At 41.6% G+C, this 17330-nt stretch overlaps 1 protein-coding gene across 2 annotated transcripts in view; it reads right to left on the minus strand.

The window, feature by feature from the left end:
• Positions 1–3726: 3726 nt before the first annotated feature.
• The window catches only part of LOC111951108 (transcriptional regulator ATRX), a 46458-nt gene continuing 32854 nt past the window's right edge, over positions 3727–17330 (minus strand). For both annotated transcript variants that reach the window (XM_023969125.2, XM_070434510.1), the window contains 14 exons: positions 17131–17248; positions 16885–17015; positions 16737–16774; positions 13178–13323; positions 12862–13018; positions 12629–12729; positions 12405–12513; positions 12021–12198; positions 7915–8109; positions 5402–5545; positions 5046–5162; positions 4815–4910; positions 4587–4715; positions 3727–4481 (listed from right to left, as the gene is read on the minus strand). In XM_023969125.2, coding sequence (XP_023824893.1) covers positions 4365–4481; positions 4587–4715; positions 4815–4910; positions 5046–5162; positions 5402–5545; positions 7915–8109; positions 12021–12198; positions 12405–12513; positions 12629–12729; positions 12862–13018; positions 13178–13323; positions 16737–16774; positions 16885–17015; positions 17131–17248 — 1776 coding nt within the window. In that variant the 3' untranslated portion in view covers positions 3727–4364. The remainder of the gene's footprint in view (positions 4482–4586; positions 4716–4814; positions 4911–5045; positions 5163–5401; positions 5546–7914; positions 8110–12020; positions 12199–12404; positions 12514–12628; positions 12730–12861; positions 13019–13177; positions 13324–16736; positions 16775–16884; positions 17016–17130; positions 17249–17330) is intronic.

Raw genomic sequence — 17330 nt, forward strand, 5'->3', positions numbered from 1 at the left:
CAAGCCTCCCCAGCTTCCCTTTACCCATATCCAGATAGCAGATGTTGAAAGAGCTGGAAAACCTGGACCCATACAAATCAGCTGGGCTTGACAATCTGGACCCCCTATTTCTGAAACTGTCCGCCGCCATTGTCGCACCCCCTATTACCAGCCTGTTCAACCTCTCCTTCGTATCATCTGATCCCCAAGGTTGGAAAGTTGCCGCGGTCATCCCCTCTTCAAAGGGGGAGACACCCTGGACCCAAACTGTTTACAGACCTATATCCATCCTGCCCTGCCTATCTAAGGTCTTCGAAAGCCAAGTCAACAAACAGATCACTGACCATCTCGAATCCCACCGGACCTTCTCCGCTGTGCAATCCGGTTTCCGAGGCGTCACGGGTGCACCTCAGCCACGCTCAAGGTACTAAAGATATCATAACGCCATCGATAAAAGACATTACTGTGCAGCCGTCTTCATCGACCTGGCCAAGGCTTTCGACTCTGTCAATCACCATATTCTTATCGGCAGACTCAGTAGCCTCGGTTTTTCTAATGACTGCCTTGCCTGGTTCACCAACTACTTTGCAGACAGAGTTCAGTGTGTCAAATCGGAGGGCATGTTGTCCGGTCCTCTGGCAGTCTCTATGGGGGTACCACAGGGTTCAATTCTCGGGCCGACTCTTTTCTCTGTAACATCAATGATGTTGCTCTTGCTGCGGGCGATTCCCTGATCCACCTCTACGCAGACGACACCATTCTATATACTTCCGGCCCTTCCTTGGACACTGTGCTATCTAACCTCCAAACGAGCTTCAATGCCATACAACAACTCCTTCCGTGGCCTCCAACTGCTCTTAAACGCTAGTAAAACCAAATGCATGCTTTTCAACCGTTCGCTGCCTGCACCCGCACGCCCGACTAGCATCACCACCCTGGACGTTCCGACCTAGAATATGTGGACATCTATAAGTACCTAGGTGTCTGGCTAGACTGCAAACTCTCCTTCCAGACTCATATCAAACATCTCCAATCCAAAATCAAATCAAGAATCGGCTTTCTATTCCGCAACAAAGCCTCCTTCACTCACGCCGCCAAACTTACCCTAGTAAAACTGACTATCCTACCGATCCTCGACTTCGGCGATGTCATCTACAAAATAGCTTCCAATACTCTACTCAGCAAACTGGATGCAGTTTATCACAGTGCCATTCGTTTTGTTACTAAAAACACCTTATACGACCCACCACTGCGACCTGTATGCCCTAGTCGGCTGGCCCTCGCTACATGTTCGTCGTCAGACCCACTGGCTCCAGGTCATCTACAAGGCTATGCTAGGTAAAGTGCCGCCTTATCTCAGTTCACTGGTCACGATGGCTACACCCACCCGCAGCACGCGCTCCAGCAGGTGTATCTCACTGATCATCCCTAAAGCCAAAACCTCATTTGGACGCCTTCCTTCCAGTTCTCTGCTGCCTGCGACTGGAACGAATTGCAAAAATCTCTGAAGTTGAGACTTTTATCTCCCTCAACAACTTTAAAAATCTGCTATCCGAGCAGCTAACCGATCGCTGCAGCTGTACATAGTCCATCTGTAAACTACCCACCCAATTTACCTACCTCACCCCCCATACTGTTTTTATTATTTACTTTTCTGCTCTTTTGCACACCAGTATCTCTTCTTGCACATGATCATCTGATGATTTATCACTCCAGTGTTAATCTGCTAAATTGTAATTATTCGATTTATTGCCTACCTCATGCCTTTTGCACACATTGTATATAGATTCTCTTTTTTTTCTACCATGTTATTGACTTGTTTATTGTTTACTCCATGTGTAACTCTGTGTTGTCTGTTCACACTGCTATGCTTTATCTTGGCCAGGTCGCAGTTGCAAATGAGAACTTGTTCTCAACTAGCCTACCTGGTTAAATAAAGGTGAAAAATAAATAAATAAATAAAAAATATTATGGCAAAAACAGCTCAAATAAGCAAAGCGAAACGACAGTCCATCATTACTTTAAGACAAGGTCAGCCAATCCGGAAAAACTTTGAAAGTTTCAAGTGCAGTCGCAAAAACCATAAAGCGCTATGATGAACCTGGCTCTCATGAGGACCGCCAAAGGAAAGGAAGACCCAGAGTTACCTCTACTGCAGAGGATAAGTTCATTAGAGGTAACTGCACCTCAGAAGCCCAAATAAATGCTTTACAGAGTTTAAGTAACAGACACATCTCAACATCAACTGTTCAAAGGAGACTGCGTGAATCAGGACTTCCTGGTCAAAAATATGTTATATATCTTCGTATTGCTATTGCTGTATCAAAGGAATGATATAAGTGAGTGTCAGAAATGGCTAATATATGAATGTAATCTGATGTTAGCAAGTTATTTATTTTATGAACCTTATTTCTAAGGCAACATATATTAATATGGGCTATTTTTAGCCCTTTCTGGGTAGCTTAGAGATAAACATATGGAAAAGAGCAAACAAAGCGAGAGGAAAAACGATTCAGCAGTCCATTAATAAGTTGGTGCGTGTAAGTGTATGTGCTGCCAGACCTTAAGAGTCCAGAGGGCCCTCAAATTCATCCTAGGTTCTGACTATTCAACATACTCGGTGGCCTGCCAAACCCTACAGATGAGCTTTGTCTGAAATGTCCTCTTAAGCTGCAGGGTTCAAACAAATTCTCCAGCTGGCTGCCACCTAAGCAACCAGGAGTAAGGAAAAGGCAGGACGAGCAACTACTGGAGATCAGATGGAACACAATGCTAAAAAACAAAACAATCCTTATTTAGGCTTTTAAACAGACACTAGATGGGGTAGTTTTAATTGAGTGTCTTTTAATGTTCTTATGTAAGATGCACTGCAATTCAGTTTTAGTTATTGTAAACTGCCAAAGTGCTCCATTGTGGCACATGTATTTGTGTAAATAAACATATCCATTTAGCCTCCGCTCTACACTAAAGTAAAAAAAACACTTAAACACTTATTCTCATGAAAAATACCTCTACAACTCTATAACAGAAACAATTTTTATAATCCAAATCTGTTGTTTGCCGAGAGAGGATGTATTAAAGAGGATGTGTTGTTTAAGTGATTCAGTACCTCTACTAGCGACCTTTAGTCCAAAAAAATAGCAAATTTAGTATTTTTGGAACTACTTAAAATGTAGTACCAAAAATTACCAATCATTGTTACAATCTTATTTTAAAGTATATGCCTGGTAATTTCTGACTGTAACCATAAAATAAAGTGTAATAACCAAGGCAAAAAATTCACCATAACAAAAACCACACAACCTTTAAAACAAAACGAATGAACAGATTTTTATTATAGCATCAGAGAAACAGACAATTATACCATTAATCACATAGGAAAACCTTTTCCAAGGCAGAATATTTATTTAAAGCCCCCATGCAGTTTTTAAATGGAATAAATAACTGTGTTTATCATGAAAATAACGCCAAAATATATTTTGTATAATTTATTTCCCTGAGACTCATTTTGCCATTGAAATGTTCAGTCTGATCGTGTGGGTGTGTTGATACAAATATAAATATATTTACATACACAGCCCTTATTGACGGATAGGATCGTCTACACTCTGGAGCCTACCCCGCTTACCCTTTTAAAGTAGGAGAATACATATGCAAAGAAGATTGGTTATTGGCAGAATAATCAGATCAGATTGTGTTGTCATGTGGACCAAAAACTCAATCCCACCTGAACAGACTGAAATTCCAGGCGTTTTCTTTCAAAAAGCTCTTAAACTAAAAGGGCATTATAATAATTTTCACAATTTCAATCAATTTTTTTACTGCACTGCCCCTTTAACATAATATCTTTGCGAAAGAATCCTCAAACTCAACTCTGGACCTCAAAGCCAGTTCCACTGCTTGTTTTTATTGTTTCGTCTAATCAGGGACTGATTTAGAACCTGGCGCACCAGGTGCGTGCAATTAATTATCAGGTAGAATAGAAAACCAGCAGGCTCTGGACTTTGTAGGGTAAGGGTTTAATACCCCTGCTATAGAGCATAATAATAATAGGGTGGGTCCTATTTCACACATGTACATAGTGATTTTTTTGCATATCCCACTCCCCATAAGACACCCWCGGAGAGTGGGTTCACAGCTAGGGATCAGCCATTAATGAAGGGGATTCGAACCAGCAACCTTTCAGTTATTGGCCCAACGCTCTAACCACTAGGCTACCTGCCGCCACATACATTCATTTTCAATGTAAAATAAAGGAAATCCTTAACCGAAATGTTTCATCTATCACCCCTTTGGGGGGGATTAAGTACCCTCTATAGTTACTGCGGTTAGACTAGAGTGTCCTCTAGTGGAACGGGACTGAGGCTAGAGACGTCTCTCCTGTCTCACTGCATGGGTTTCTTAACGGAGTCTGTCAAGGCTGGTGTCTGATTGGTGACAGTGGCAGTCTGTGTCACTTCAATTTTTCTACTGGTCAAAATGGTCTGGATGCACATTGTAAGCTGTCGAGGGGAGTAAGGGAAAGATGCAGGGTTAAGTAGTTACAAAGGAATATCAAAAGCAGAAAGAAAATTAGAACAATGTTGTTGTTGACAATTGAAGCTTACTGATTGTTGTTTTGAGAGAAGGTCATGATATAAGGCCAGTCTTCGCTCCCGCTCCTTGTCATTGCTGGTTTTCCAGGTTTGGGCCAGGACTTTCACCTGCTTCTCATCTAGACTTGGGTTATCGTGCCACTGTAAAAACAAGTCACATGTCGTCGTAATGCACATCACATTTTTTTTTCTACACAAAGATTATTATCATATTAACGTAATATAATACGAGGGACTAACCAAGCGCAACACATAGTCATCCACAGAGAGGTTCTTTAAGGAATGCAGGGACTTGATGGCCTCGCTGACCTTGTCACGGCTGGCATTAATCATGTTCTGTCATTCAGGAGAGAGACGGATTAAAATGTTGATGTGAGAGGCATCTATCTATTGAGAGATAATCTCAAACATAAACTTTAGAGAAAAGCAACTGATTTCCACACAGGTCTGGTGGGGAGACATGGCTAATACCTTCAGCTGCTCATTAGTCTTCTTGTACAGGGATGACAGACTGTTGGCCATACGAGAGGTGGAGGGGCTGGGAACGTTGGTGCTGGTGTGTGCTGCCTTGTTCAAGAAGAATGCACCCTTTGTAGAGGAGAGATAAACATACACCTGTTTTTACACATAATGCATATATCATTACTACTTTACTTCTTGATAGACGAGAATTCAAGTAAGGACGTTGAATTGATTCAAAACCATAATTTCTCAGTGTTTATAGGCGAGAGCAGGAGAGGGTGAGATTACTAGAGGCTGCTCACCACGGTCTATGAAAACATATTTAGCTGTTTTGTCAGAGAATGTGTGTAGTAGTTCCTCTTTACCTCTGCCTCGTACTCAGCCCAGGCAGCTTTGCGGTCGGCCTCACTGAGCTCCTCCTCCTCTTTGTGGTCTAGCAGGGACTCATGTTCATGGTAGCGGACAATCTGCTCCTTACAGATCTGCAGCAGCTCTGCCAGGACCATGTCCTGGGAAACAGACATACAATGTCAATCCCTACTCTACTGTTGAAGTAAAAATACTAATTCACCCTTCGCCAAGCCCTAGAATTTTGGTCAACCAATCACAGCGCTCCAATGGACAGAAACTGTCGTTGTGTCCAACACCTCAGATAAGCTCATGTTTAAATCGCATGAAAGCCAATGAGGGCTATGGCAAAACCAGTTTTTATTTATTTACTTTTTATGGCTAAATAATTGAACAATTTACCAGGAGTACTTGCTACTGTGATTTCTGAAATGCAGAGCCTGTTGAAGTATTTTTCAAATCCGGAATTATACTTGTGTTACATTGTTTGATAGCTCAGCAGGTTGGCTAGCTCTCAGTCTCATTGACTACCAAACGTTTCTAACGCTAGCTAGCTAGCCACTTAATACACCTTGTTAGCAAGCTAAGTTATGAGTGGTATTCATAACATTGCTATCGACATCAGGATACGATTTGAGAGCACTAGTTAGCTCCAAAAGTGTATATACAGTTGAAGTCGGAAGTTTACATACTTAGGTTGGAGTCAATAAAACTTGTTTTTCAACCACTCCACACATTTCTTGTTAACAAAATATAGTTCTGGCAAGTCGGTTAGGACATCTTTGCTTTGTGCATGACAAGTAATTTTTCCAATAATWTTTTACAGACAGATTATTTCACTTAATCACAATTCCAGTGGGTCAGAAGTTTACATACACTAAGTTGACTGTGCCTTTAAACAGCTTGGAACATTCCAGAAAATGATGTCATGGCTTTAGAAGCTTCTGATAGGCTAATTGACATAATTTGAGTCAATTGGAGGTGTACCTGTGGATGTATTTCAAGGCCTACCTTCAAACTCAGTGCCTCTTTGCTTGACATCATTTGAAAATCAAAAGAAATCAGCCAAGACCTCAGAAAAAAAACTGTAGATTTCCACAAGCCTGGTTCATCCTTGGGAGCAATTTCCAAAAGCCTGAAGGTACCACGTTCATCTGTACAAACAATAGTACGCAAGTATAAACACCATGGGACCACGCAGCCGTCACACTGATCAGGAAGGAGACGCGTTCTGTCTCCTAGAGATKAACGTACTTTGGTGCGAAAAGGGTAAACCAATCCCAGAACAACAGCAAAGGACCGTGTGAAGATGCTGGAGGAAACAGGTACAAAAGTATCTATATCCACATGAAAACAAGTCCTATATCGACATAACCTGAAAGGCTTCTCAGCAAGGAAGAAGCCACTGCTCCAAAACCACCATAAAAAAAGCCAGACTACGGTTTGCAACTGCACATGGGGACAAAGATCGTACTTTTTGGAGAAACACCATCCCAACTGTGACGAACAGGGGTGGAAGCATAATGTTTTGGGGGTGCTTTGCTGCAGCAGGGACTGGTGCACTTCACTAAATAGATGGCATCACGAGGGAGGAAAATCATGTGGATATATTGAAGCAACATCTCAAGACATCAGTCAGGAAGTTAAAGCTTGGTCGCAAATGGGTATTCCAAATGGACAATGACCACAAGCAGACTTCCAAAGTTGTGGCAAAATGGCTTAAGGACAACAAAGTCAAGGTATTGGAGTGGCCATCACAAAGCCCTGACCTCAATCCTATAGAAAATGTGTGGGCAGAACTGAAAAAGCATATGCGAGCAAGGAGGCCTACAAACCTGACTCAGTTACACCAGCTCTGTCAAGAGGAATGGGCCAAAATTCCCCCAACTTATTGTGGGAAGCTTGTGGAAGGCTACCCGAAACGTTTGACCCAAGTTAAACAATTTAAAGGCAATGCTACCAAATACTAATTGAGTGTGTGTAAACTTCTGACCCACTGGGAATGTGATGAAAGAAATAAAACCTGAAATAAATCACTCTACTATATTTCTGACATTTCACATTCTTAAAATAAAGTGGTGATCCTAACTGACCTAAGACAGGGAATTTTTACCATGATTAAATGTCAGGAATTGTGAAAAACTGAGTTTAAATGTATTTGGCTAAGGTGTATGTAAACTTCCGACTTCAATTGTAGCTTTGACTGCATATGCTGATGGTGAATTCAGAGCTATTCAGTGGCTAGCTACACTACAAGCATAATTTCACCAGGTTCCCGTGAAGCAATTTCCATGACAGTTCACCATAACATACACAATGTCTCCTGATGAGCAGGGGGTAGTCTGTTAAATTTCATTGTGTATTAGAAGCACATTTTGAGAATATTGCGAGGTGATTTCTTGAATGGGGAATTGAGCTTCCCGGGAAAATGTTGTCAGAGGTAGCGACATTAACCAAGGGAGGCGGGGTTTAGCAAAGGGTCAATTGAGAATTTAATGGTCTTGTGTGTTTAATTTGTAGCTTTGGTCACCTTGGGCAGCAGGGGTGTGATCCTCTTGCTCTTCTTCTCAGAGTTGGGGTCATCCAGCAGGTCTGGCCCAAACATGTAAAGCTCTGTCAGTTCAAACAGAGTGAAGTGTCTCTGTATCTGCTGCTGGTCCACCACCCGGAACGATAGAGATTGCTTGGCCACCTGCCGGTCGTAGATCTTCTCCTCCATGGTACCCTGGAAAGAAACAGCAATTTAATATCAGTGATTACAGAATTAGTCACATCCAAAATTGTCACCCTTGATAAAGATGAGCAAAACAATATATATATATGAATTATACAAATACTGAGCGATATTGTACTAATACAATTGCTGAGAAAAACATTTCTTTAACAAGTAATAAAAAAATAGTGTAAAAATTATTGCCACCCCTATTTTCAATACTTTGTGCACCCTCCTATTGTGAGGATAACAGCACTTAACCTTTTTCTATAACGTTTTATGAGATTGAAGAACACATTGGGAGGGATCTTAGACCATCCTCCATACAGAATCCTTCCAGATTCTTGATAACCTTCGGTCTGCGCTTATGGGCTGCCCTCTTCAATTCAAACCACAGGTTTGAGATGGCCAATGCAAAATGTTGATTTTGTGATCAATTAACCATTACTTTGTGGAATTTTGTGTGTGCTTAGGGTCATCGTCTTGCTGGATGATCCACTTGCGGCCCAGTGTCAGCCTCCTGGCAGAGGCAACCAGGTTTTTGGCTAAAATGTCCTGATACTTGGTAGAGTTCATGTCATGATGCCGTGGATCTTAAAGGCGTCAGCATGCATCAATTCGGCTGGCGCCTAGCAGACCTCAGCTAGCCGAACCAAACGAGTGTGGTCACATATTCCCTTAAAAAACCTTTGCATGAAAAACAAGAAAAAAGCAGCAGGTAATAGTACTGTTTGTCCATCTTGAGATGCCATAGCCAGTATACACTCCCACAAATTAATCTCTCAAGAAATCTGTCATTAATTTTGATGTTTAAGCAGAAGAGATCTTAGCCGCACAATTTTGCATCCGATTAGGATGTTTGGTGCAATATTTCTCAAGTGCAAAAAATGACAAAAAGCACTTAGTTATCACTTTTGCCTTATGGCAAGGTGCTCCATCACGCTGGAAAAGGCATTGTTCATCACCAAACTGTTCCTGGATGGTTGGGAGAAGTTGCTCTCGGAGGATGTGTTGGTACCATTCTTTATTTATGGCTGTGTTCTTAGGCAAAATTGTGAGTGAGCCACTCCCTTGGCTGAGAAGCAACCCCACACATGAATGGTCTCAGGATGCTTTACTGTTGGCATGACACAGGACTGATGGTAGCGCTCACCTTGTCTTCTCCAGACAAGCTTTTTTCCGGATGCCCCAAACAATCGGAAAGGGGATTCGTCAGAGAAAATGACTTTACCCCAGTCCTCAGCAGACCAATCCCTGTACCTTTTGCAGAATATCAGTCTGTCCCTGATGTTTTTCCTGGAGAGAAGTGGCTTCTTTGCTGCCCTTCTTGACACCAGGCCATCCTCCAAAAGTCTTCGCCTCACTGTGCGTGCAGATGCACTCACACCTGCCTGCTGCCATTCCTGAGCAAGCTCTGTACTGGTGGTGCACCGATCCCGCAGCGGAATCAACTTTAGGAGACGGTCCTGGCGCTTGCTGTACTTTCTTGGCCGCCCTGAAGCCTTCACAACACCTACTGTTGACCAATCGCCGACGAGGGGGCGTAGACTTCGGCTACGGACTTCAGCTTGCCTAGAGAAAAACAATGTGTGCTCGAACAACCGAAAGAACACTTGCCGAAGTCCAAAACTAACAAAAACGTCACAAAATGTCGTCATAATATATGCACGAACTGTTCCGTCTGGGAAGCATGCGGGCGCCACAACAAGTGCCTCAGGACCAGTGGAAATAAAACAGCCCCATAAGATCAAAGATCCACCACCATATTTTACAGTATGTATGAGCTCTAATATTATCTCATCTGACCATAGCACCTGGTTCCAAAACAAGGCCGTTCAGCTAACTGAGCGTTCACATTTGTTGGTTGCCCTCAAAGAGCTTTTTTATGACAACTCTTCCAAATTGCCTATTGACATGGAGGTGGATGTAATTGTAGATTTGGAGACATGGTGAGCCCAAGATGCAACCAAGTTCTCAGCTCTCCAACTGTGGCCCTTGGACTTTTCTGTGCCTCCGGAACCATCTTCCTCACTGTGCGTGGGGACAAGATACACGTGGGTCCTCTACCAGGAAAGTTAACCACTGTACCAGTGGTTTTAACCTTCAAAATGTTTTGCCCTAATAGTGAGTGATCTCTCCGCATCTCTGAATGTCCTTAGTGACCCAGCCCGAGCCGGGTCATGAACCTGATCGAAATTCTCTGTAGAGACCTGAAAATAGCTTGCGCAGCGACGCTCCCCATCTAACCTGACAGAGCTTGAGAGGATTGCAGTTGAGTGGGAGAAACTCCCCAAATACAGGTGTGCCAAGCTTGTAGCGTCATACCCAAGAAGACTCGAGGATGTAATCGCTGRCAAAGGTGCTTCAACAAATTACTGAGTAAAGGGTCTGAATTCCTATGTGAAATTTCTTTTTTTGATTTTTATTACATTTGCAAAACAATTGAGACTAACGTAACAAAATGTGGAAAAAGTCAAGTGGTCTGAATACTTTCCGAATACACTGWACACGCCAACGCCCACAAAGGTTCTAGCATCAGGCAGGGCCATGACTACACCAGTGAGAGGAACCAATTAAGTTCCTTCCTAGCAACAGATATGTATTGGCTGTCTAGAGGTGTAGAAGTTGACCCCCGCCAAGGAGGAGGTAATAAATAAATGTGCTTGTGTAATCATGCTTCGTCTTTGCAGCTGCATGAACCAGTGGGTGAATAAACTTGGTTTGAGCTTTATCGAGTCGTCCGTTTCAGTTTTTACTCTGTTTGTTCAGAACCTAACARCATGCATGTTACCACATTTTTATACCCAGTGAAACAGGAAGCCATGAAAGGCCACAATACAGTTCCTTGACGCAAGGCACCACAGACTGAAATGAAATTTTTGCATCTACAGTACCTATCAATTTTTAGATTTGTTGGTATTTTGTCCCATAAATATGAKTATTTTCAAAAAGTAAACATAAAAATGTCAAAATCTTCATGAAAATGTATATTTTATTTTAGAGAATGTAACAAACTGGACTATATGTAGTAACTTACTTTGAAGAGATGGTGATTGGGTCTAAATAGATGTTTGGTCATCTAAATTCAGTGTACTTGTCTTTAACTGCCATTTACTRAAAGTCAGACTCTTCCCACATGCCAACTAATTTTCCTCAGTTTCAGAAGAATCTACATTCACCAGATTGTGTGGTTATCCTTGGAAATATTCRAGACTTTCCCAGAGGTTATTGTTGATATGTTCTCAATTTGTTATTCTAGGTAACATTTTGTTTAGAAAAATTTGCCAAAAATGCATTTTACGTACCGGAGTGTCTTAACAAAATTAAACTACAATTTTTACGCAGACTTAATCCAGTGTCCTGAAAAATGGATTTGCGGGATATGCAAATAGTCAATGTCGGATGCAAACCTCGTAACTCAAAATTTTTTGTGATTTTCATTTTTTCTAATAACTTGAATCAATACAATTGGTTCCCCTTCACGTGTGCATGAATGTTTCAGGACCATTTTACCTAAATAGTTACGCCGACTTAATCCAGTGAACCAAATATTATGCGTATCTTCATTCAACTGGTAAAAGTTGACTGTGATATGATTAAGGAGAAAAAAAATCCTCTATTAGGGTGTGGTGCCTGGCCTTTAACTTTAAATAGTAGAATGTTAATGCAGATCACATTGTTTGATTATATTTATAAGAATCATTAGGGGTGCCAATAATTTATCTTTTTTTATTTTTATTAACAGAATGTAAGCTATTTAGAATTTTTTTGTGTGCATACAATATAGCTCGTATTTGTATTTATTTAATAGTCTTTTTTGCTAATCTTATCAACAATTTTGGATGTGACTGTATATGTAAAAAACACAAAATGTGTCCCACAATCATATTACAGAAGATGGGGTGCATACGAGATGTCATTACCTGTGCCAAGAAGCGGTAGACAAACACTGCCTTCAGCTGGCCAAAACGGTACACCCTGAAGATGCTCTGGATGTCATAGGAGGGGTTCCACGAAGCGTCAAAAATTATGACCCTGTTAGCTGCTACCAGGTTGATCCCAAGGGACCCAGCTCTTGTCGAGATGAGAAACAGACGACCTCTGAAAGTAAATTGGTTAGAAATGAAATCAAAGGAGTGAGTGTGAGTAGAATCTTAAACAGACCATCTCAAGAAATCACACTGTCTACAATTACTGATGCTTTGTCATGAATAATAATACAATACTAAGTGATATGCTACATACTGTGTTGAGGTTTGGCACAGTGAAATTTGAGATGTAGAATAGTACAGCAGTCAGAGACGTACCGCTCATTGGTGGCATCATTGAACTCTTCAGCCCATTTCTTCCTGGATGTGGCACTGGTGGACCCATCAATACGGTAATAGTCAATGTTTCTGATCCAGCTGCCATCACCTACAGTTTGGAAAAGGAAACAAATTATAACAATTATAGACAATCTGAAGAAAACAATTGTTTTGTAACACTATAACATATGCTTGAATATGTGAACAGCCAATGGGAACCGTACCTTTGTATAGGGATGATTGTCCGTTGTCTTTGGCTTTGTTAGCGAGGTCCAAGAAATCTTCAATCATGTCTAATGAGATCAAGGATTGACTGAACACCAACCTGTGAATATACAAACAAAAATTGACGAAGAAAAGGTTAATTCAACAAATCTGCTCTATAAACCTCTGGCTAACTCGATCCTTCTTTTTAAATACCCCCCGGTGCCTGAATGCATTTCTCAAGCACACTTACAGTTTGTCGTCCAGTTCCTCTGCCATTCGGAGAATCTCAAACAGCAGCACCATCTTCCCTGAGTGTCCCAGGATGGTGGCGTCTGAATCACTTAGCATATCCTTGTACCAGTCAGCAGCTGGACTGTCAGGCCTGAAACTGGTGGACGCTTTCACCGCTGAACACAAAGCATACAATATCACCATTGACCTCATGAATATGTTCACCTTATATTAATGACTTAATTGTAAATCATTTAAAATGTTCAATTGTAACACAAGAAGCTAATGTAAAATACATGGCAAAGTAATTTCCTTAATTTAAGAGAGACTACTACCATCTACCACTGTAACCAGTGGACCTGCTCGCTGGTCTCCTTCCACATTGACACTCTTTGATGAGCTGTTCCACACCATGATCACTTCCACATCATTGCTTTTTTCATCAGCATTACGCAATTTTCCCTTGTTCTCCTTCTCTTTACTGAGTGGGACAAAGGAAAGGATGAAAGGCAACAATCTATTATTTGCATGAGATTACCTTTTGATGGTGATAGATAAGCATCACACTGTAAGCATCACACTGTCATAGTAATTAAAGAGCTCGGCAGACGTTACGCAGTTAACGCAAACGCTAAGCAACGCTGTACGTGAATGCTGTTTTTTGTCACAAAATGAACAGCTCCTTGCAGTATGAAGTCCTGGCGCCTATGTTGCTTGCTACGCACATTTGTGCAACGCAAATTTCGAAACGCAATGTATTATTCCTTACTTTGCGATGGTGGCAGTGTTGTGTAGATGAGGCTGAACCAACTTGCTTAGTTCCTGAGTTGATCTATAGGCTATGCATCAAAAATAAATAAGCAGTCTATTTTGCAACGATAACCAAATATAATCTCAGCGACAGTTCAAATGATGTAGCCTTATTAGAAACACCTGCAAAATGTATTTTGTTTAGAAGTAATACCTACGTGATTGTAGGCCATTTTGAAAGTGAAAACAGTTGTAGCCATGTAATTGTATCTCATGGAGTAAATAGGCACATTCTATGCTTATCTGATAAGGGAGAGAATACATTCAAGCAGCATATCAAACTGGTATAAATTACACTGGCAAGTATATGCCAGGGCATATTATTTATAAATCAGATTATTTCACATKATGGAGATGTGGGAAGCTAAAAGGCTAGCTTTCTTGCTGTTTTTAGCCAGATATGTGTGTGTGTGTGTGAGAGAGAGTAATTTTTTATTTATATATATATATATATATATATATATATATATATATATATATATATATATATATGACACCCCTTCAAATTTGTGGATTTGGCTATTACAGCCACACCCGTTGATGACAGGTGTATAAAATCGAGCACACAGCCATGTAATCTCCATAGACAAACATAGGCAGTAGAATGGCCTTACTGAAGAGCTCAGGAACTTTCAACGTGGCACCTTTCCAACAAGTCAGTTCGTCAAATATCTGCCCTGATACAGTTGACCGGGGCAGCTCTAAGGGCTGTTATTGTGAAGTGGAAACGTCTAGGAGCAACAACGGCTCACCGCAAGATGATAGGCCACACAAGCGCACAGAATGGGACTGCCGAGTGCTGAAGCGTGTAGGCGTGTAGCGTATAAAAATCATCTGTCCTTGGTTGCAACACTCACTACCGAGTTCTAAACGGCCTCAAAGAACGTCAGCACAAGAACTGTTCATTGGGAGCTTCATGAAATGGGTTTCCATGGGCGAACAGCCACACACAAACCTAAGATCACCATACGCAATGCCAAGCGTCAGCTGGAGTGGTGTAAAGGTCCCCGCCATTCGACTCTGGGGCAGTGAAAATGCATTCTCTGGAGTGATGAATCACGCGTCACAATCTGGCAGCCCGATGGATGAATCTGGGTTTGACAGATGCCAGAAGAACGCTACCTGCCCCAATGTATAGTGCCAACTGTAACGTTTGGTGGAGGAATAATAGTCTGGGGCTGTTTTTTTATGGTTCAGTCTAGGCCCCTTCGTTCCAGTGAAGGAAAATCTTAACGCTACAGCATAGTGACATTCTAGACAATTCTATGCTTCCAACTTAGTGGCAACTGTTTTGGGAAGATCCTTTCCTATTTCAGCATGACAAAGCCCCCGTGCACAAAGTGAAGTCCATACAGAAATGGTTTGTCACGATCGGTGTGGAAGAACTGGACTGGCCTGCACTGAGCCCGGACCTCAACCCCATCAAACACCTTTGGGGTGAAATGGAACAGAGACTGCGAGCCAGGCCTAATGGCCCACATCAGTGCACGACCTCACTAATGCTCTTGTGGCTGAATGGAAGCAAGTCCCCGCAGCAATGTGCCAAGATTTAGTGGAAAGCCTTCACAGAAGAGTGGAAGCTGATATAGCAGCAAAGGGGGACCAACGTCATATTAATGCCCATGATTTTGGAATGAGATTTGACGAGCAGATGTCCACATACTATTGGTCATGTAGTGTAGCTAGCAAGATGTAGTCTACTGGAAGGCACAAAACTAAGTAAATGTAAAACAGCAGGTAGCCTAGTGGTTAGAGCGTTGGGCCAGTAACCGAAAGGTTGCTGGATCGAATGCCCGAGCTGACAAGGTAAAAATGTGTCGTTCTGCCTCTGAACAAGGCAGTTAACCCACTGTTCCTAGGCCTTCATTGTAAATAAGAATTTGTTCTTAACGGACTTGCCTAGTTAAATAAAGGTTAAATAAAATTTAAAAAACTAAACTTTCATTACATGTAGGTATTATTTAAATATGCAGTTGGTTTTCATTCAAATTAGCTTGCAGTGGTGATGTTTTCAATGTGATTCTTCTTTTCCTTTACCACAAACGGGCAGACAAAAAGAAAACCTCTGCTATCGCCTTCTTGTGAAGTTTGCTTTTTGGGAGTCTAGAAACGAATGGACAGGCGAGGTATTATGTTACCAAAAGGTGTGCATTGCTAAAAAAAAATCAAAAGTGAAATAAAAAAATCGGACTCCACCCAAGCGTACATACACGCATTAACTTTGTGGACTGCTTAAGAGTAGGCTTTAGCAGTATACCATATATACCGTATACTGGGCTATTTGGAAATAGCCACGGGATGGTTTTTCCAATACTGTCGATACCATTGAAACGGTTTAAGTTTTACCTGCAGTCAACTTGCGCAATACATTAGGAGATAAAGAAACTGTGTTCATTTCACCTGTCACATCATTTTTCATCATCAAGCTTACCAGTAGTTCCCAGTCACATAGTAGTTCCCAGTCAAGAGACTGTAGCCTTGAGTCACTTACTGTTGTGAAGCATGTGATCTAGTTACAGTATGGAAGTCATAACTAAATGTTTTCCAGCTAGGTATCTTATAACAAATGAGTTAACTGTCAAATGTTCTAATGCTCTGCAGTTTTGCTAATTTAGTAGCTAGTTAGCTATTTAGATAAGTGGTTAGCTTTGTTCAATATCAAGCTTCACTTGGTAACAGCAGAGAATCCCCTCCTGGAACAAAAGCCTCGCTGTCTAATATTTATTTTGTGCGTGCAGCAAACTGTGAGTAGTATTTTTGAGTTACTTGTATATCTTTATGAGCAGGGATGTCTGTCCTACAAGTAGTTTAGGTCAGAGACTGTATAAAATGTTAGCAATGCACTCATTAGCATTTAGTTAGCATTCTCTATGGGACTTCACATTTACTTGTTAGCATTGCTAACCTCCGGATTACAGAGGCCCAGTGGGGTTTGAAAATAGCACCCCTTGTGTTCAGTGCTGGTATTACGGAATATACCGGTATGGGCCAAGTTAGGTATGAAGGTATGACAATATGGATACCGTGCAAGCCTACTTTAGAGATCTGTGACAAGGGGTAGCCTGAATATTCATGCTTACACACCTCTCAGCTTTCCCCTGGTGCTTTCCATCAAAATGGCCCTGAAAACAAAGAGAATCTCAGTTGGTGACAGTTTGACTGATGCATCAGGATCTGTATGGTGATGAGAAAATTGTATTTTTGGTAAAATCTGCATCTGATGGGTATTCACCTTATTTTCTTTACTGATATAGTTGAGCTGCAGACACCAGGGATGCGTCCAGATTCGGCTGAGTATCTGGAAGTCCTTAAAGAGGCTGGTTCCAGTCTTGCCCCTGGCTCCCTCAACTACGGATCTTGCTCCTACAGACACACACAGCTTTTTTCCCCTATATTCTCAGTAAAAGCCAAAATGTCTCTAAATATCATACACATTTAATTACAGAGCTTTCTGAGCTAACTGGCTGGAGGTTCTTACCAGTGAAGTTGTCCAGGTAGTAGCGATACAGTCTGTACTGGAGGGGGGTCACCCTAACCGCCATAACATACTCATGTTTAGGGGGCAGGAACTTGGTCAAGGCTGAGTAGTCTCTCCTCTGAGAAAGGAAAAACACACTAAGCGTATCCACTGGAGACTGACAAAGAATAACAAATACTTGCAAAAAGTAGTCAGTGGTT

The sequence above is a fragment of the Salvelinus sp. IW2-2015 genome, linkage group LG23, assembly GCF_002910315.2.
Source record: "Salvelinus sp. IW2-2015 linkage group LG23, ASM291031v2, whole genome shotgun sequence".
Taxonomy (NCBI): Eukaryota; Metazoa; Chordata; class Actinopteri; order Salmoniformes; family Salmonidae; genus Salvelinus; species Salvelinus sp. IW2-2015.